The 22,361-nt window shown below is 41.1% G+C and overlaps 1 protein-coding gene across 2 annotated transcripts in view; it reads left to right on the forward strand.

The window, feature by feature from the left end:
• Positions 1–305: 305 nt before the first annotated feature.
• Positions 306–22,361, forward strand: part of TGFBR1 (transforming growth factor beta receptor 1) — a 79,687-nt gene continuing 57,631 nt past the window's right edge. For both annotated transcript variants that reach the window (XM_055427134.2, XM_055427135.2), the window contains exon 1: positions 306–503. In XM_055427134.2, the coding sequence (XP_055283109.1) occupies positions 419–503 (85 nt within the window). In that variant the 5' untranslated portion in view covers positions 306–418. The remainder of the gene's footprint in view (positions 504–22,361) is intronic.

The following is a 22,361-nucleotide window of genomic DNA, read 5'->3' on the forward strand; positions in this document are numbered from 1 at the left end:
ATCGTCTAGCCCTCGCCCTCTGTGGCTGGAGGTAAGGCTGTGCCAGGCTCGCTAGACCCTGCCCCCACCCGGCCTTCTAGCTCCCAGCGGCTCCGACTGGGGCAGGGGTCTGTCTCCTCTGCCCCTGGGGAGTCTGGGGGCGTGGCCGGCAGCCCCGGCGCCTGCGGCTCCGGATTGGCTTCCCAGCGGGCCCGTGGGCGGGGCTTCGGGTTGGGTCCCGCTCGGCAGTTCGCAGACGGCGGGGAGGCGGGGCCGGCGGGAGCCCTGCAGCCAATGGACTGGCAGCCCCCGAGCAGTTACAAAGGGCCGAAGCGAGGCCGCCGCCGCGGCAGGGGAGGTGGGGCAAGGCGAGGCTTGTTGAGGCAAGGCGGCGGCGGCGGCCGGGCCGGGCCGGGCCACAGGCGGTGGCGGCGGGACTATGGAGGCAGCGGCCGCTACTCCGCGTCCCCGGCTGCTCCTCCTCATGCTGGCGGCGGCGGCCACGCTGGTCCCGGGGGCAACGGGTGAGCAGCGGCGCGGCAGGGCTGGCGGGAAGCTTCGGGGCGCGCGGGCCGGGCCCGGCCTCTGGCTCACTCCTTCTCTTTCTCAAACATGGCGCGGGGCCGGGGGCGCAGGTGGCGGCACCCGGGCTGGGCTTTCCTGGTCTGGCCGCCGCCTCGCGAGCCGCGGGCGGGCAGCGGAGGCGGGGCGGAGGCGTGGGTCCGAGCGCGGGTGAACGTGCCTGGCAGCGCGCAGCCGCCGCGGCTGCTGGCTCTTCGCGGGGAGGTGGCGTCGGGCGAAGCCGTCCGGGGTCCGCGGCTGCCCTCTGGGGAGCGAATGGGCGCGGGCCGAGGGGCGGAGGGTGTGAGGCTGGCCGAGACCGGCAGAGCTGGGGCTGCTCCCCGGTACCCGCGAGGCGCTGCGTGGCGTTGTCCCAGGCACCGCACCCCAAGCGAGTTGGTCCTCCGGGCTCCGGGGGCCCGGGCGGGGTTGGGGGGTCGGAGGAAGCTTCCAGGGCGGGTTGTGCGCTCTGAGCCTCCAGGCCTCCCCCAGCAGTGGGAGGGGATGTGTGTGGCAGAGACCCTCGGGGTCAGCGAGGCCTCCCTGGCCTTTGACATCGGCTTGACCCCGCCGAGCGGGGCTGCTTCTACAGCCGCGGGTGGCTTTGGAAGAGGAGCTGCTGCGAAGCTTTGTGTGAGGACAAGGAGGCACTAAGTTGTGTGGAATGTTTCTTCTTTCGTGCGTCTGGGGAACGCTGAAGTGAAATCCACTCACCAGAAGGCTGCGGATTGTTTTGGTAGTAGAAACTTGAACGTTTGCTCACTCTGCGGGGTTTGGAATGTTTGAATGGAAATGACTGAATTGATCAAACGCTTTTATTTCCTCGAAGGAACATCGGTAGAGAGGTTCCATTTCTTGAGTGACAGTAGTTTGAATCGGTCGTCTGTGTAGCTGGTTTTCGAGGGACAGTGTTTGTTACGTTTTCCAAAATATTAAATCAGGATGGGGTATGTGGTCATCACCTACCCAATGAAAGGGGGAGTGAAAAACTTTGTTAGCATTCAAACTGTACTACTAGAAACTGAAATGTAGAGCCTTAGTGAAAGTAACTAAAATAGAGTGAATACAGTTTTATTTCTCTAATTGAACACAGAATGTTTTAAAAACATTTCAAGACTTAGGGTGCCAGTTATTATTAATAGCTACTGTCTATTAACTTATGATACAGATGCATAAAGTACACCAAAGTACATTATATGATCCTCACAACTAAACCCTGAGGGCTGGTGGTGTTTGCCCCATTTTACAGATGAGAAAACAGGTGTGGAGAGGATAAGTGCTCAATTGCTAAAAGCTGGATTTAGGATTTGCGGCAAAGGTTTCAGGGTTTCCAAAACCTATACACTTTAATATATATACCTGTCTGGTATTGCCCATATTCATTTTTAGATTTTTGTCCTCACAGTTAGGAAAACAATTTGGCTTCTTTCTGACTCCAAGTACTTTTTTTTTTTTGGCTACACTGCATGGCATGCAGGATCTTTGTTCCCCCTGCAGTAGAAGCGTGGAGTCCTAACCACTGGACTGCCAGGAAATTCCCTTCAAGTACATTCTTATAGTCCCTTCAGGCTAGGCCTACCTTTGAGGAAACAGTGGATTTTTAACGTGGCCTGAGAAAGGAGTCAAGATAGATATGTGGATAGGTAGGAGAATCGGTATAATTATGCATCAAGCATAAGTAACATTTCCACACCACTAATTAACTCAAATAGCACAGTTCACTCTTTTCCACTTAGCTTAGCACACAAAGTGTTCATGTATTCAAATAACAGAATTGAGCTTACTAGATACACAAAGCATTGCCCAGTTCATGCCCTGGAGGAGCTTACAGACTACACTGGCATGCACACAATACAAAGCTGATCCAGGCGCTGTTATCCTTAAGTCTAGACTACCTTGACTGGTCTGCCTTCTCTCCTTGGTTATGTTGATGTTTGCTTTCATACCTTCTGAAGAAGCTCAAATGCTTTTTAAAATTTCTAATTTGAGGGACTTCCCTGGTGGTCCAGTGGCTGGGACTCCAAGCTCCCAGTGCAGGGGGCCTGGGGTGTGATCCCTGGTCAGGGAGTTAGATCCCACATGCTGCAGCTGAGACCCAGCCAAATACACACATTTTTTTTTTTTTTTTTTAATAATTTGACCTTCATTTTTAAGAGTCTGCAGTTCTTCCTTATTGTCTGGGTATCAGTTTTATATTTTTCTGCCCATCTTCTGCTCTGTCCAACATAGATTTCTTTGGGGAAATTGGTCCCTTGTCCTTGGTACACAGTCTAGTACCATTATGTTTACATAGATTTCCCATGTGAGAATGCTTTAGCTTCCTGTCATTTTGTAACTTTTTCTTCTAAAACATGCCCAAGCCCAACTATTCTTTACATTAATGCCTCTTGAATGTATCTTCCTTTCTTCATATGCAACTATCAGGTTTAGTCTTGCCTATTATCCCTCAAATCCATTTGCTTTCCAGAGTTTCTCTCACCTAGGCTTTTCTGTAGGCTGCTGCCAAGCTAACCTTCTTCAGCCATCCCCACAAGGGGTTTACAAGATTTCCCATTTGTATTCAGTGCTTAGAGCAGTACTTGAGGCCTATGATTAGGGCCATTTCTGTATCCAGCTAGAGATCTCTCATCCTGCTACTGCAAACCCTCGATTCTAGTGTTTGCTGTTTTCCCACCCACTCCTGACTTTTCAGCCTTTTTACTACATATTTAATTTTGCCCCTTTGGGGAGTGTGAGAAGCTTTTAGTCCTGACTGCCTATACTGGTTTAGTTTGTGAACTATTTGCCTGAACTGCATAGAACTTACACTTTGTGTTTTCTGTTTTTACCACCTTACGCTGTTACTTAAATATTCTCTTGAACGTGTTATAAGTACCCAGAGGGCAAGGGTCATGCATTTAATTTCCTTTTGGTCTTAGAACCTAGCCCTATGTTTTATATTCAGTTCCATTTAAGTACTTGTTGATTAAATGAATTCTATTTGACTTGAGTATTCCTTTAGTAATTATACTGTTATATGTAAGTACAGTTTATACAGTATTGAGAATTCTGTGTATAATCAGAAAATTCATGTAACTTCTACTTATGCAGAAAACGGGGATGATACTTACTTTGCCTAGTTTATGAGATTGTGGAGATCGAATGAGAAAATGGTATTATTAGAGTTTGAGGTTGCTGTTTTGTATTGTTATTAATAGGAGGGCTGATGTTCAGCCAGAAATTCCCACTGGGCCACCTGTGTTTTGATTGGTCAGACATCCTTTCTGATTGGTTGATCCCACTGTGGTGCTAGTTGTTAATACTTTTAATATCACCCCTGCAGAGAGGCATCAGTATTCAAAGAGGGAAGTGAGTAGTCTAGGCTGAAGTGACTGGGGGAGGGAGGCTTCCTGAACACTTCAGGACTTAAACTGACTTTGAAGGGTAGCTGGAATTCATTGAGGCAGAGTGGGGGATGTGATTAGTGTTAAACTCTCTTTGTAAACCGTGTCCCCCAACTCCCCTAGGGCAGGAAGCAAAAGCTTTTATTGTCTGGCTGGCGAGTTACTTTGTATTTATAATTTCCTTATTCTAAAATGTGGGGTTTAGATATATTAACCGCTATCATTTATTCCCCAATTCTAAAAATTTTCTAATATGTGACTGAAGCAGAAATGAAATATAAGTGGGATAAGAGAGAATAATGTAATAGGATGCCCACTAGGGCTAAGCATTCGAATGTTGAAAGTCATAAGTCACTCACTTTACAGATGGAAAAACATGGGTTAGGTGAATTTTTCAGGGTAGGGAAGAACCAGGACAGGAACTTGATTTTTCTGATTCAGGATCTCGTGTCCTATATGGCACTTTAAGATGTGAAGGACTTGGATCAGGGAGGAACAGAGTTAATGGAGTACTTTCCTAAATGAAGTTACCTTGGATTTCACAGAGCTTAAGAAAAGTGAATTCTGAAAGTGGGAGAGAGGGGGAATAATTGTAAGTTATAAAGTCCTCAAGAGACTGTCAGTATCTTTTTTATACTGCTGGAAAAAAAAGAGGACCTGGTGTAGTGTTTGTTGATTGAGAAATGTAGACATAATAATTTTGAAAGAAATTTTGGGTTAATTGAAGTGGGGTGTGGGCCTTGTAGTACATGGTGGTTAGGTTTAGAATTTTAGATGAACTCTTTAAAAAAAAAAACACATTTTTTAATGGGTAATACATTGTAAATATGTTTTATTTTTATTTTGTTTTTTTCCACTTGGCCTGCAGGATCTTAGTTCCCTGACCAGAGATCAAACCCATGCCCCTTGCAGTGGAAGTGCAGAGTTTTAACCACTGGAACGCCAGGATCTACTTTATTGCTGACATTAAATGGGGAACTGATATGTTAAAAATAATCAAAAGGGAAACCAGTCTTGTGGGGAAGGCTGCTCCTGTGAAGACTTGGTTGAAAGCTCTTAGGCCTAATTTAAACAATTACCTGAACTCCTTACCATTCTTACAGTAGTGCTGTATTGTATCAGATATGTTCATGTCTAGAGGAGTGGGTTTTGAAAATGCCAGTATCCAATGGATTGCCCTTTTGATGTGAGAACATGTCTTTTCAAACCACAGAATCCCCTGCACATGTCAAAAAACCTCATGCCTTTTGCTGTTCTTTCTTGGTCGTGGATTGCATAATGCAACTTTCTCTGAACAGACAGACTGTGGTTTTATATCATGTGATTGGGTCACATCTTTACTTCCTGGTTCTGGAAATTGAGGGCAGATGCTGGCATAAGTTTCTCAGAAATTTTCGTGCCTTGTCCTGTAGAACTGGCTCAAGAAAACTTTTGGAATCTTCTAAAAATGTATAGTCTGTCTTGACCCAGCCTAACTCCAATACTTAGGTGCCTTTCTTAATGTAATTTTCTCAGTATCAAATCCAAGCAGTTTCCATATATATTAAGATTTGCTGCTACTCTGAATTAGATCCAGGTTTAGCTGTACAGTTTCAGTCCAGATAGTGCAAATAGGTTTCTTATGGTTACCTTTTTCTGGTATGAACTTAGGATTGATTGACTTGTAGGCTTTTTGCCTTAGAAACTTTCTCAAATGTTGGAGGAGTAAGCCTGATTGGTTTTATGGGTCCAGTTTTATAGATCAGATCTGGCCTTTTGATAGCTGCTTTCTCAGTTTGGCAATCTGAGAGCAATAAACATTATAAAGAATGATTTAGAACTTAAATTGTGACTTACAGAATATGCAAACAGGTTGCTTTGACATTTCTCAAAGGTTTAGTGGGCCTTGCATCATCTTATCAATCTGAAAGGAACATATTTTAAGAATGTGCCAGGAATTCTACCTGCCTTGTCTCATTTAATTCGCATGACCAACCTTAGATGATAGCTGTGTAATGGTACAAAAACTTCCTACTAGGTACCAGTTAATTTCCAGAAGAGTCTTTTTAAGTCCATTTGTTCCCAAGTCCAGTGACCAGTGCTCCAGAAATAACTATAGATTTTGATGACATTGGTTTTAACCCAGGATTCTTTTCAGTTCTCTTAAATATTTTTCAAAGATGTTAACATTTTGTCATTCATATTTTAATCATAAACAACATTTGTAAAAGGAAGACCCTTCACATGGAACAGATAGTGACTAACAGTAATCCAGCCACTGAGACTCAAATGATTGTGCGTTAATTACCATTAACTCCATCTGCCTGAGTAGGCAGAGTTGTTGGGATTTTGCTCAGATTGGAACTTAGTTTGTATTGATGAAAGTTGGTAAATAGAGCTTCTGTGTTTCCATTTTACAGACCAGGAAACTGAGGTCATGGTGTTAATGAATGGAGCCTGTGTTTGAGCTTTTCAGAGTATGTACTCTTTCCTCTACATCATGCTGCTTTCATACACAGTAAATACCTTGTTATGGTCACTATGTTAGGAAGGATTTTTTTTTTTTAACCATGAGAATTTGCTTCACTTTATCTTTATTATGGGATTCCCTGGTCTTTATTACAGTTCGCCTCTTTGAAACTGCAGTTCACTCAGATCTTGCAGTCTTTGACATAGATAATTTTAATTTATCCAGTGAGTCTAGTGATAATCACTCACTATTTGTGTTGGTTTATTTATATTCATAGCAAACTCTTATGCTTCTCAAATTAACATAGACACAGACGCGAAAATTTGAGTCAGAGAAAAGAAAAAAACTATCATTGTCCATCATTAACATTTGGCTTATTCTTCCCCCTCCATACATTTTTTGTATAATATAAACATTCTTTAATCATTCTGTTTTAGTAGTTTATCAAAACTAATAAATATGTTTTTAAGATGGCAGAACTTTGAGTTGAAGAAGAAATAGCTCATTTAAAATAAGCACATATTTAGTAATGGTCAACACAGTGGAAATACAGAAGAGGCACACTTGCTTTCAAGGAATGTGATGCTGGGGTAGTAATGATGAATACAGATTCAGTAATAGAACTTCAGGGACTGCTTTATAGAGGTGATAGGACTTGACCTCGTGCCTTGCAGGACAGGGACGGTGTAGACAGGATGAGGGGCAGAGGAGGGAAAGCACTCCTGGGTAGGGGAGGATGATGTGAGTGAAGAAGGAGCATGCTAAATTTCAAGAATTTAAGGGGAAGAATGGAAATTCATGATGCTTACATTATGGGTAGGCTCAAGAGAATTATGAGCCTTGAAAATCAGGTGGATGGTTTTAATAATTTTAATGTGGAAAAAGAATGTCTTACTGTACCGAAGAGGAAATGGAGCAGGGTGGCTACCTAGAAGTTTTGGAGTTGGAATGGCTTTGTGACATTTCAGAGAAATAGGAGGAGCTGGTAGTAGGGTATTTGCATGACTGTTGCCTCAGGTATCTGCGTGGCTTCCTCCCTCACCTCTTCTGTGTCTTTGATCACATGTCACCTTTTTCTCGAGGAGGCTAACCCTGACCACACTTCTGTAACTGCCGTTATCTTGCTCTTCTTTTTCTTTTTTCACACTGCCTTCTAAAATACTGTTTATGTATCATACTTACTAATTTACTGTGTTTATTGTTTCCTTCTAACTACTAGGATATACGCTTCATGAAAGTGGCTATTTTTGTTTTGTTCATCAGTTTATCTCGAGTGCAGAGAAAGTGCCTGGTGCATCATAAACACTCAGTAAATATTGAATATTTAAGGCAGTAGCTCTTAATTGTAAAAAGGTGGAGTACTGGTTTTTAGAAGGACTCCATGATATAAAAACAAGTGATTCCAGGGTTTTTATATCTAGATAATATCTTTAGTAAGGAATTTGGTGAGAGAAAGATTGAAGAGAAATGAATTCTGGTTTGAGCATGTTGAGTTTGAGGTGGAAATAGGATAGGCAAGTGAAATGGTTCAGTAGGTAGAATCCATAAAAGACTGAAAAATGGTTGGAATGGGAGAGGACCTTAGGGAGAGAAATGATATCAGCATTTGCCTTCCATCTCATTCTTGTGGATTCTTATGCCCCCCAAATCACCTTAAGTATTTATTTTGACCCTGAATTCCTAGCTTAGATCTGGAGCCTCGCTCAGTTCATATTATATTGTTCCCTCCTGGGTTGCAGGTCCATATTTAGAGTACCTGGCAGATAGCCTGATACTGATAAATATTCAATAAATGAGACTTATTATACATTTAGATAAGTGGAGGAATGTCTTTTGGAAGAGGAAATACATGTCTCTCTAATGAAGAGCTGTGATTAACTGGTAGACTGAGAAGCAGATTTCACTCAGTATAAGAAAGGACATTATATCAATGGGGAGCAGTCATAAAGTGAAACATTATAAGGTACTATGTTCCCTGTCACTGGAAATGTTCAGGCAGAGGTGGTAGGCAGAGATAACCTCCTGTCCAGAAGTTGTAGAAAACATTTCTTGCATTATGTGAGAGGATGGAACTGATTATATCCAAGCTCTTTTTCTACTCCAGAATTCTGTACTTAAGTTGTAGTCCAGGCTTCCTTACTGTTCTTAGCCAGTGTACAGACTCTCTACTTCCCTAGCATTCATGACTTCAAGATGAGCACCTTTTGTAACTTACTGTTTGGGAAAAATTGATTCAGTGCTTGGCTTGTCCTCTGGCCATTTTCCATAAAAGGATTTAGGAAGCTTGAAATAAAAATACATGCAGTAAGACTAAAGCTAGTGGTCAAAAAGATAAGAACCAGTAAGTAAAAGGGGAAAATAAGGAGAACAATTAACCATAACTTTTTCACCTGACAAAAGTGTTAGTAGTAGAGCTAATAATTAGCTTTGAGTTTTCTAGCACTGAGGGCCATATGGGATCCTGAGAGCTTACATAGATCTCATTGCCTATAGTTGAGAACACATGAGGCTGCCACCTTCATTAATAAAATAGAGCTCCCAAATATGAAGATTGCAAAGTAGGGAGTAGCTTCGAGTGGTAAGAGTTCCATGGGTCTGGCAGCCCTGATTCTTGTTCTCAGCCTTCCTCTTTAACATGCTTGAGCATTTAGTTTAGTGCTGCTGCTACCATTTTTCTTCTCTACTCTTAAGGACACACTGCTGCTGCTGCTGCTAAGTCACTTCAGTCGTATCCGACTCTGTGTGACCCCATAGACGGAAGCCCACCAGGCTCCCCCATCCCTGGGATTCTCCAGGCAAGAACACTGGAGTGGGTTGCCATTTCCTTCTCCAATGTGTGAAAGTGAAAAGTGAAAGTGAAGTCGCTCAGTCATGTCCGACCCTTAGCGACCCCACGGACTGCAGCCTACCAGGCTCCTCCATCCATGGGATTTTCCAGGCAAGAGTACTGGAGTGGCTTGCCATTGCCTTCTCTGTAAGGACACACTGCTGCTGCTGCTGCTGCTAAGTCACTTCAGTTGTGTCCGACTCTGTGTACCCCATAGACGGAAGCCCACCAGGCTCCCCTGTCCCTGGGATTCTCCAGGCAAGAACACTGGAGTGGGTTGCCATGGAACAGCTGATGTAAGACTGGAATGTTTAAATCAAGCTTTCCTAAAAGCTAGAGGATAATGGATGGAAAGCAACATAAAACTGTTCATCCTGGTTTATAAAGACTTTGTCTTCAGGTCCTTATCTTTTGGCCTATCTCCATTTGGCAGACAGAGTCTGAGTACTGCCACCAAGTGACCAGAGCCAGACATTTACCTCTCTTTCCACAGGCCCCAGACAGCAGGGTCCACAGAGTGTCTTTGCTTGGGTTTCTTGTTTGAAGAACTGCCTCCTTTCTGGGTGATGAATTATAAGAATGAAGACTTCCTTTAGGAGAGACCGCAGTTAGCTGGAGATCATGGCCCTACATGTGTTGGTTGTATAGTAACCTCAATATTCATGTAAAAGATACTGACACATGTTACCGTAAGTCACATTCTTTGGTTAGAGACATGATTATTTCACTGGAGAAAACAGTTTCTGCATGCTCTTTAGCAGAATCTATTATAGAAGTCTTTGTATAAAAAAGTAAAAGTCGCTCAGTTGTGTCTGACTCTTTACGACCCCATGGACTATACAGTCCATGGAATTCTCCAGGCCAGAATACTGGAGTGGGTAGCCGTTCCCTTCTCCAGGGGATCTGCCCAACCCAGGATCAAACCTAGGTCTCCTGTGTTGCAGGCGGATTCTTTACCAGCTGAGCCATCAGGGAAGCCCAAAAGGCCTTTGTATAAGAGGCACTGGGAAAAAAGGGAAGAATTTGGGTTTATCAGTTTCCATGACTTGAGCAGGTCACTTTCCTTGCTTATTTGCAGTTGCTGAGTTACTTAGGCCTGTTTCAGTGTTTCCTTGTTTTAACCAATAGGGCTGAACCTCCTTATTTTTGTTCAGTTGCTTAGGATAACCATTCCATCTAGATTTCCTAGGTGTGAACCTCACTGATTACATAATAGTGTATATTTATAGTTCTAGGACACCTTGTGCAGGCATCCTGTTACATTTCTACAATGTAAGATCTTTCAGTATGCATGGAAATACAAATAGCTCCCATGGGAAAAAGCAAGAGCAAATTTTTTTTTTTTTTACTGGAAATGAGGACTAATATACATATTTGGGAGCATTGAACATTAAAGAGATAGTTAAACCTGAAGAGGAATATAGAGATAAAAGCAGTAAGAGTGGCTTTTCATTTATACACACGCATGTGTGCACGCGCGCACACACACACACACAGTATTTGTATGGGGCTATTTTTTTCCCTAGATGTATTCATTCCCGAACCAAACCATAATGTGCTGTAATTGAGTCTCTTTGTTTAGCACATGGCTGTTGATTTGAGTACTTGCTCCAACTGAAAAACTGACATTTAAATTTTGTTATTCAGTGTACAACAGATTTAAATAAAAACACCAAGATTGTGTATTGTAGATTTCCTTCAACATAATTATATGTAATTATTTTACCAAAATAAACAAGTTAATGTAGTTTTAGCTATTTTATCTCACTTCACATTTGGAGAAAAATTACAGAGCAGGGGTTAGAGTTTGCTCGTGTTTCTCAATGAGGAGAGCTAATTTCTGATTGCTAGTTCCAGCTGGTTCCACAGAACCATGCACAGTTGATGCTGGTTAGAGAGCACTGAGCATGAGGAGAGGAAGTGCAACTGGAAGTAGGTCGGGCTGACTACATGTTGCTAAAACAGGTGACAGTTTTCATGAGTGTGGCATCTCAGAAATTTTAAGGAACCTGTGAAGATTAAATGAGATTGTACTCCTAAGCTTGGAGTGTACCTCCTGGCACTTAGAATACATGACGTAAATGATAGTTATTATTAAGAAAATTGTTTTTCATAGAATTGTAGAATTTTTAGACTAAAGAAGGACCATGAGACCATGATTATCATTTTGTCTACTTTGTAAGTGAGGAAACTGAAGCTCAGACATTATGTGGCATTTCAGGATGAGCAGAATGATTTCAGGATAATAATTCAGCTAATGATTGAACAGGAATCCAACTCCCTCCTCACTTGCAGTTTCATTTAGCATCCCTTTTCTGACTCAGGTCTCCATTAGGGAGAATGATTTTTTCTTTTTTAATGTCTACTTTGTGGAAGGATTTTTTGGTGTGGTGTGTGTGCTCAGTTGTGTCCAACTCTGCAACCCCATGGACTGTAGCCTTCCAGACTTCTCCTCTGTCCATGGAATTTTCCAGGAAGAATAATGGAGTGGGTTGCCATTTTCTACTCATCTTCCTGACCCAGAGATCGAACCTGTGTCTCCAGCGTCTCCTGCATTAGCAGGCAGATATTTTACCACTGAGCCACCTGGGAAGATTTCTTTAAATACTATCAAATCAGACCCTTAACAGATAGATGCATAGATGGATAAATAATGATAAAATTAATATAACAAAATAGTAGTTGTTATGGAGTTTAAATGGTAAGTATAGAGGTGTTCACATTTCTGTCAGTTTTTCTGAATGTTTGAAAATGTTCATAATGTTGGAGGGGTGGAACTAAAAAAATATATATTATCTCCTCACCCCAGATACCTGTCTCTGAACAAAGACAAATCAGCAGTCCTGGCTACAGCCAAAGGAAATAAAACAACCGGGGGTCCAGATTCCTCTGGCGTGTACATTCTAGGCCCTTTCCTTGACATTCTTCAGGGAGTGAGAACCACAGGTCTGTCTCACATTTTCTTGTTCTTTTCTTTCTTTACGCTGTCTCCCTCCTTTCTTAAATTGCAAACGTTGCAGGTTTGAAAGTGTTCACCAACGAACAAGCCAGTTAACACAATTAGCACTGTATATGACTTTCCTCTATTTTTCTTCTGTTTTGCTTTCTCATTTTGCATGGGAATTCACTTTTGTTCTTTTCTTTCTTGTTTTAGTTTATAATCTTGAGTATTTGTTTTTATAGATCTTTCTCCCCAAGATTGCAATTGTTTCTTCTACCTTATCCTTAAAAGGAAAAAAGAAACCCAAACATAGGCTCATCAGTATTCTTTTAGTCGGGGCCTTTCCACTCATTCTCATATAACACTTAAATTTTGTCAGGTCCAGCCTACCCTTTCCTTATGGTAGGAGAAGGGGAAGGAGGAGTTTTAATAAATTGGGTTTTAGGAGTCAGGGGATACTCTTAAAGGGTCAACAGACTCAGAATTAGCTGTGCATTGCAAACAGATGGTGTGCCCTAAGGAAATAGCTGCTCTAAACAGTTGGGTTCTTGCATTGAATTTAGCTTCAAGATCTTGGAAGTAGGAAAAAAAATTTCATGGAGCAAATGGGAATACTTAAATATAAACCATTGCTAGGGCCTAGTCACTATTGACTTACGTATAGACATCATAGTTCTGTGCCACCATTTTGTATGCTGCATAGTTCTGTAGAACATAGTTCCGTGCTGTATCTTCTGTTCTCCAAAGGATAAGCAACATCAAGCCTTAACAGACTCTTACCTTTTAATAACCAATCCCTACTAGAGTCCTTCAGTAACCAAAATGCTACTAGCAATTTGAAACCTGTATTCCTAATGCTAAGTCTTGGGACTCTAAATTTTGAGGTGTGAAAATGTTATGAGGTTGATTACAGTGCATCCCCAAAGCTCCAGTTTTTAAATACACATAAAAATGGCTGGATGGCATCACCGACTCGATGGACATGAGTTTGAGTGAACTCCAGGAGTTGGTGATGGACAGGGACGCCTGGCATGCTGTGATTCATGGGGTCGCAAAGAGTTGGACACGACTGAGCAACTGAACTGAATTTAGTCTTAAAAGGGTAAGTATTCCTCTGAAAGAAGTCAGCGCTGGCTGCTTGAAGCCTCATGCCCCAAGGGAGGCTGTGGATCCGAAGGTTAGAAACATTATGACAATATACACATAATAAGCACCTCTTTATTTTGACTGGACTTTTCTGCCCTTGCTTAGTTCTGTTCAGCTATATTTCTCTAGGAGACTGTAATTAGAATCGAACTGCTTTCTTTGATATTTTAATTGACAAGAGAGGTGAACATTTCAGACAAGAGAAGACAAGAACGTTATAGCCTGTGTAAATTGTGGTTCACCAAGTCTCAGATTTCTAAAGTATTTATCATCCCTCTTTTGGCTAAATTCTGTTGTTTTTTCCTTTGTTTTGCAAAGGGGTGCGAATGACATAAAACTAAACACCAAGAGACTGAATTAAGAGTAGGAAAAAAATGTGATTACCTCTGTGGAGCAGGAAATAGAAAGAGTTGAGTGTTGGGGAATTGTTACCTTTTGTCTGGGGAAGGGGGAAGGTGGATAACAATCTTGTAGAACTATTTGACAACCTTAAACTCTATACATATACAACTTTGATCAAAATAAAATCAAAGTTAATGATAAACATATGGCAGTTGTAAGTTCATGAATGCTTGGTAAATACGAAGGTTTGAATTCAAGAAAACAGAGTCTTAGATTAGAATTATACAGAAACAGAAGTCTGCAAATCTAGCAGACCTTTTCAGGAGGTCCTTAAGATGACATCAAAGGTTGAAATAATGAAATAGAAAAGGCAAATTTGATGCAAAAATAAAAGTAGATATGGTAAGATTAGTACCTGACAAAATTTAAGCTACAAAAGGTACGCAGATGACACCACCCTTATGGCAGAAAGTGAAGAAGAACTAAAGAGCCTCTTATGAAAGTGAAAGAGGAGAGTGAAAAAGTTGGCTTAAAACTCAACATTCAGAAAATTAAGATCATGGCATCCGGTCCCATCACTTCATGGCAGATAGGTGGGGAAACAATGGAAACAGTGAGATACTTTATTTTTTTGGGCTCCAGAATCACTGCAGATGGTGACTGCAGCCATGAAATTAACAGATGCTTGCTCCTTGGAAGAAAAGCTGCGACCAACCTAGACAGCATATTAAAAAGGAGAGACATTACTTTGCTGACAAAGGTCCATCTAGTCAAAGCTATGGTTTTTCCAGTAGTCATGTATGGATGTGAGAGTTGGACTATAAAGAAAGCTAATTGCCGAAGAATTGATACTTTTGAACTGTGGTGTTGGAGAAGATTCCTGAGAGTCCCTTGGACTGCAAGGAGATCCAGCCAGTCCATCCTAAAGGAAATCAGTCCTGAATATTCTTTGGAAGGACTGATGTTGAAGCTGAAACTCCAATACTTTGGCCACCTGATGCAAAGAACTGACTCATTGGAGAAGACCCTGATGCTGAAAAAAATTGAAGGCAGTGGCAGAAGGGGATGACAGGATGAGATGGTTGGATGGCGTCAACAACTTGCTGGACAGGAGTTTGAGCAAGCTCTGGGGGTTGGTGATGGATAGGGAAGTCTGGTGTGCTGCAGTCTATGGGGTCACAAAGAGTCAGACATGACTGATCGACTGAACTGAACAAAAGCATTAAAGGGAATGAAAAAGATTTTATTTTGATAAAGAGGTACCATCTTTCAAATGTCATGAATCTTTATGAGCTAATAAAATATTGTCCAAATACATAAGAGCAGAACTGTTAAAAATACAAAAAGACATTGATAAATTCAGTTTGTAGATTAAGAAAACAGTATTTGAATAACATAATAATAATAACAATAATTATTCCAATTTCATAATCATTAATAATAATCTTGTAAAATAATTCTGCAGTTTTCCAGGAAATTGATGATTTGATAATTTGGAAGTCTACAAAGAAAACTCAAATTAAAAATTAACAACCAAATAAACCCCAAAATCATGTATCTGTTGTTGCAGTTGTAAATTACAAACCATTTAGAAATGAACAAGTTTATCAAACCTAGTGGGAGTGTCACTGAAGGAATCCCCAAAGGAAAATTTGAAAGTGAAAAGATTGAAAATCAATATGGAGACTAAGTAAATACAAACAAAATAAGGATTTAGAAAAAAAATTAAGAAAAATAGATTTGATACATAAAATTCCAAATTAGTTGTTTATAAACACATTATTAAAATAGACATATTTGGGAAATATAAAAAAACAAAATTTTTTATTTGGGTTTCTCTGATGGCTTACCTGGTGATTCAGGTGGTAACGAATCTGCCTGCAATGCAGGAGACCCAGGTTCAATCCCTGGATATTGGGAAGATCCCCTGGAGAAGGGAATGGCAACACACTCCAATATTCTTGCCTGGAGAATTCCATGGACTGAGGAGCCTGGTGTAGCCCACAGTCCATAAGGTTGCAAAGAGTCTGACACAATTGAGCAACTTAAAGGCAATGGCAAGCCACTCCAGTACTCTTGTCTAGAAAATCGCATGGACAGAGGAGCCTGGTAGGCTGCAGTCCATGGGGTCGCTACTAGTCGGACACGACTGAGCGACTTCACTTTCACTTTTCACTTTCACACATTGGGGAAGGAAATGGCAACCCACTCCAGTGTTCTTGCCTGGAGAATCCCAGGGACGGCGGAGCCTGGTCGGCTGCCGTCTATGGGGTCGCACAGAGTCGGACACGACTGAAGCGACGCAGCAGCAGCAACTCTTCACAAGAATAAAAGGCAGTATAGAAACATGGCAGGGGAGTATGGTATCTTTTTGTTGAATTGTAATGTGTTTTAATGTAGTCCACCTTTCAGTTTTTTTTTCTTTAATGTGAGTGCTTTTTGAATCCTATTTGATTATATTTCTGGATTCAATGTCTTGAAAATGTTTTTCTGTGCGTTTTCATCTAAAGGGCTTCTTATTTTACCTTTCACATTGAGATGCACAGTCTGTTGGGAGATGATTTTGGTATGAGATTTTTTTTTTTCATCGAAAAAAGATGTTTCTCTAGTTGACCCAGCACTATTTGTTGGTCATGCCTTCCTTTTCCTAGTGCATTATGTCGTCACCTTCACTATAAATCAAGTAGTTGTACGTGAGAGTTATATGTGAGAGTTTGTTTCTGGAATCTCTGTTCTATTGCATCGTTCTGTTTGCCATTGTGCCAATACCGTATTGTCTTAGTATTATACTGTGGTCTTGATATCTAGTAGTGTAGGTCTTCCAAAAGCATTGTTTTTCAGACTGCTTTGGCCATTCTTGGGATGTTTTTCCATATAAATTTTAGAATCAACTTATCGGTTCATACACACACACACCAAACTGTAGCATTTTGATTTGATTTTGTCAAATGTACAGATCACTTTGATGAACATTAACATTTTACAGTGTTGAACTGTCCAGTGATAGGAATTGACATGTTCCTCCATTTATAAATAAATTTTTGTTTTATATTTTTCATAATTTCTATCAAGTAATCTTAAAAATTTAATTGGAGGATAATTGGTTTACAATGTTGTGTTGGTTTCTTCTGTACAACAGTGTGAATCAGCTGTTAGTATACGTATATCCCCTCCCTCCGGAGCCTCCCTTCCCCCCCCATCCCACCCATCTAGGTTTTCAGAATACTGAGCTGAGCTCCCTGTGCCCGTACAGAAGCTTCTCACTAGGTCTCTGTTTTACACAAGGTAGTGTATACCTGTCAGTGCTACTCACTCAGTTCGTCCTGCTTTCCTTCACCTGCTGTGTCCACAAGTCCATTCCCTATGACTATATTTCTGCTCCAACCCTGAAAATAGGTCCATCATTACCATTTTTTTGTAGACTTTCTCTATATATATGCATTAATATACAACAGTTTTTTTTTCCGACTCCACTCTGTATAATAGGCTCTAGGTTAATCTACCTCACTTCAACTGATTCAAATTTGTTCCTTTTTATGGCTGAGTAATATTCCACTGCATATGTACCATAGCTTCCTTATACATTCATTTGTAGATGGACATCTAGGTTGCTTCCATATCCTGGCTATTGTAAATTGTGCTGCTGTGAACATTGAGGTACATGTCTTTTTAATTATGGTTTTCTCAGAGTATATGCTCAGTAGTGGGGTTGCTGGATTATATGATAGTTTTATTCCTAGTTTCTTAAGGAATCTCTGTACTGTTCTCCATAGTGGCTGTATCAATTTACATTCCTACCAGCAGTGCAAGACATTTCCCTTTTTCCCACATCCTCTTCAGCATTTATTGGTTGTAGATTTTTTTTGGTGATGGCCATTCTGACCTGAGGGGATACCTCAGTATAGTTTTGATTTGCATTTCTCTAATAATGAGTGATGTTGAGCATGTTTTCATGTGTTTACTGACTATGCGTATGTTTTGAAGCTTTCACTGTGTTTACTTTCATGTGTTTACTGACTATGCATATGTTTTGAAGTCTTACATGTTGTTTGTTAGATTTATTCCTGGACACTTGATTTCTTTGGATGCTTTGTGAATGATTTATTTTAGAATTTTTGTTTTCTGTTTGTTGCTGGTTTAAGAAAAGGTGATAACATTTTGTATAGTGACTTTTTTGTTTTGAGTAGGTATTGAGTTTTATTCATTTTTTTGTTTATGTGATCTATTTACATTTTCCCAAACTGCCTATAACTCTCTTATTCCTGAGTTTATGTACAGTATCTTTATATATGACCTCCTTTACTTCTTTAGCCTTGCATAAGCCTCAGTTCAGATGTCGTCTTTGAGATGTCTCCCTATTCTGTGCTCCCTCAGCACTTTGTCTGTATCACCCTTTGTCAGCTGTGTGTGTGTTCTTCACATTATCCTGTGAACTCCTTGAGAGCAGGAGTCTCATCCTAATCATCTCTGTCCTCCTAGAGGCACATTGTTTCTTCCTCCACAGATGTCACACTGTGTTCTGTTCTGGTAAAGTGTGTTCAGGCCTTACTGTGTGCTTCTGAATTACCAACTGCACAGACCTTCGCCTCATATATTCAACTATGGCTCCAGTAGGTCTTTTGCTATTTTTCTGGCCCAGGTGTAACTCTCCTCTGCCCTTACTTCAAAGGCAGCTGGTGGATGGTTACCACTCCCTTCTCTTACCACAGTTGTTGCATACTCCATTCCCCTAGCCCAGAATGACTTGTCACTTCTATTCAGTGACATTCATCATGATGTCTTGGTATCTGCACAACCAGCTCACAATGTCTCCTACAGTTACTCTTGCTTTCCAAGCAGAAGGGGTTGAACCCTTTGTCTTGTCCTACTTGGGGGAGGACCACCTTAGATTATCTGATAACCCTTTTTTTCTCTTTTTGTGGTTTTTAGAATAAATCTAGATTCAGTTCAGTTCAGTCGCTCAGTTGTGTCCGACTCTTTGCGACCCTATGAACCACAGCACGCCAGATTATATCCCTGTAACTCTTAGGGCACCCCTGTTTCCTCATCTGTAAAATAGTTATTGTCAGTCTGTTAAGTGTCAGTCACTCAGTCATGTTTAATTCTTTGCAACCCCATGGATTGTAGCCCACCAGGTTCCTTTGTCCATGGAATTCTCCAGGCAAGAATATTGGAGTGGGTAGCCATTCCCTTCTCTAGGGATGTTCCCAACCCAGGGATCGAACCTGGGTCTCCTGTATTGCAGGCAGATTCTTTACCATCTGAGCCACCAGAGGGTTAGTATCAGGTAATCATCAATTGCCTTCGCAGTATGAACGTTTTACGAGTAATGAGTTGTGATTCTTTTATCATTAGGGGTATTATATGTAAATGAGTATACATACATACTTGTTAACTTGGCTTGGAACTGCAAACATGGTTCCATGTAGGTACTTCTCACATGCTATGGGAGTGACGTTCTTGGACTAAATAACTTTGCTCAGGCAGTCACATTGATGAAAAACGGAATGGGTATTTGTGAATGGAGTGAGAAACAGCTACCGTGAATGCTGTGTTGTGTGTGCGCATGTTTATATTGTGTCAGTGCTGCCTCCTAGAGCGATATAAAGCTTTGTTCTGATTCTCTGTCCAGCATCTAGAACAGGAACTGACACACTGTAGTGTTAAAAGATGAGTGTATAAGTGATTTTTTTGAGCATTTTATTATGTGGTAGGCACTATACTAAATATTCTGTTATCTCATTTAGCCCTCAAACTTTCTGAGACTGCTGTTGTCATGAATTTAGGAAACAGGCTCCAAAAGTTAAGCAACTTAGAGGCTAACTGGCAGAGATGGGATTCGAACTTGGGGCTTTTTTGTCTCTGAATTCCATGAAATTAACTACTGTATTCTTGTAATACCCACTAGTCAACATAAAATCCAGTAAGAAACTATAAAAGTGTGTTTAGATTGGGGGACATAAATTCATTTATTTATCACTCACCATCATAAATACAAGTTTGTCCACTTTTTTCCCAAGGGCTCGAGTGAGGCAGAGTGCACACATCTGCTCTGTATATTAACATACCCCCCTCGGCTCATTGAAGTGAAACAAAAATAAGATCGCTTGATAGGAATGAAATTATAATCACATGGTATATAGCTTCAGTAGGATGATTATTTCCCTGTCCTTAAACATACTTCTATAATTTATCAGCCTTAAAGGTTATATAGTATTCCGCTAACCCTGCTGTCACTCATATATTGTTTTCAACAAATGCTATAACAAACATCGATGTGCTTATATTTTTGCTATCATCTGTTTCCTTAGACTAAATTCTAGGAAGTAGAATTAATGAATTAAAAGATGCAGCCTTTTAAAGGCTCTTGCTATATCTTTGCAAATTTTTTTCAAGAAAAAACAGTCTTGAAATTGACATGAAGTGACTGTATTCCTCAGGGTTAAATATCCTGAGTTGGAGTTTTGAAGACAAAATAGGGAAAGGGGATGGAGTACAGAGGGGCATATTAAACATATTTTTTGTAACTTTGAATAGATACAATACACTCATTTTTCAAAATTCAAAAAGTAAAAATAGGTTTATAGTGAGAAGTCTCCTCCTGCTCCAGTCTTCTGGGTACCCAGTTCCCTTCTTTGGAAGTCAGCGTTACCTGTTTCTTTTATAGCCTTCCAGGGAGAAGAAGTGCATGACGGAGGATGAAGTGGTTAGATGGCATCACTGACTCGATGAACATGAGTTTGAGCAAACTCTGGGAGATACTGAAGGGCTGGGAAGCCTGGTGAGCTGCAGCCCATGGGCTGCAAAGAGTCAGATAAAACGTAGGGACTGAGCAACAACAAGAAAGGAGATGCTCTGTGGCATTTACACGCCAGTGTGTGTATGGATTTTCCTCTCTCCCTTTTTAGCACAGATGTTACTGTATCAAATTCAGTGTTACGCACTGTGTGGATTTTTACTTGATACTCATTGGGGTCAGTCTTTGCGTGGCTGCATGATCTTCCATCTTATAGTGATTTTACCAGTTCTATTGATAGATGCGTAGGAAAGATTACAGTCTTGTAGAACTCGTGAGGACATTACCAACTAGGTGAGTATATGTAAGCCACTTTACACATGTATGAGCTATCTTTAGGCTACATTCCTTGGGAATCAGAGGGTATCTTCATCTATAATTTTGACAGAGCCAGCTAGTCCTCCATTTATATGGTGAAAGAAGTTATTCTGGGCAATGGGTATTTACATCAAATGGACCTAAGAGATATCTACATGGGAATTTTGGACAGTTGAAAGGAGAGCACTGAAAAATGGGAAAAAGACTTAAAAAAAATGACGGTAGAAAGGTAGAAAGTGGTAAAAGGAAATTTGCTTGTGTGGCCATTTTATTGAGGACCCTTTGGCTCCAGAAGATCCCCTGGAGGAGGAAATGGCAACCCACTCCAGTATTCTTGCCTGGAAAATCCCACAGACAGAGGAGCCTGGCGGGCTGCAGTCCATGGGGCCACAAAAGAGTTGGTCACCACTGAGCAATCAAGCATACACTGCTAGTAGCAACCATCCATGTACTAAAGAGATACTCCTTGGAGGTTTATTTAAGAAACACATACTAGATCTCTCCTGTGTACCAGGATCTTGGTACCCTGAAGATGTTAAGTTGAACTAGGTCAAGAAATGAAAACATGGATATTTAATGTTTGATATAACTTGTAAGGTAATAGAATCTTACTATTTAAAGGATGGTAGAGTTTTAGACTAACTTCATTTAGTACAGAGGATCCGTACTTCAAAAAAATCTGACTTTGTCATTAAGCCTCTGCTTAAATATCTCTAATGACAGGAAGTCATAACCTTTTGAGCAGCCAAGTCCATTGTAGGGAGGAGCTGCAGTTATAAAGTGACTCTTTCTGAAACAAAATTTACCACATCCTGATCTCATGAGTTGATTTAGTATTGGAGTAAGACTCTTGAGAGTTCCTTGTACCACAAGGAGATCCAACCAGTCCATTCTAAGGGAGATCGATCCTGGGTGTTCACTGGAAGGACTGATGCTAAAGCTGAAGCTCCAATACTTTGGCCACCTCATGCGATGAGTTGACTCACTGGAAAAGACTCTGATGCTGGGAAAAGTTGGGGGCGGGAGAAGAAGGGGACGACAGAGAATGAGATGGCTGGATGGCATCACCGACTCTGTGGACATGAGTTTGAGTGAACTGCGGGAGTTGGTGATGGACAGGAGGCCTGGCGTGCTGTGATTCATGGGGTTGCAGAGAGTCGGACACGACTGAGCGACTGAACTGAAGAGAAATTGACTCAGTTGCTACATCTATAAAATGACGTTGTCTTCACAAACTCAGTTGAATTAATTCTTTGATTCTCTGACTCATTTACATGGCAGATTGATATTCAAATAACACTTATGATTACTTGTTATATTGGACATTTGTGGGATTTTGTGCCCAAAATCTCCCTCTGTCTCCCCCATCACCATGGCTACAGTTAACAGTAAGTGCTGTTGCCTCTCTTTAAATCTGTTCTTAAACAGATTCCCCAAATCTGCTAGGCAATTATCCTGTACTTGTGCAGTTTATTTTGAACCTAAATGAAGGCCTTTGTAGTAATTGCCCCTATTAAATCTCATCTTGCCATTCAGGCAACGTTTTTTTAGCGTGCTTTTCCTCTGATACTAGTTAATGTTATGTCAGCTAATTCCATGGAGCTTTGGAGACTAGAAAA

The sequence above is a fragment of the Moschus berezovskii genome, chromosome 7 (genome assembly GCF_049115385.1).
Source record: "Moschus berezovskii isolate FMDL1 chromosome 7, NW_MosBer_1.0, whole genome shotgun sequence".
NCBI lineage: Eukaryota > Metazoa > Chordata > Mammalia > Artiodactyla > Moschidae > Moschus > Moschus berezovskii.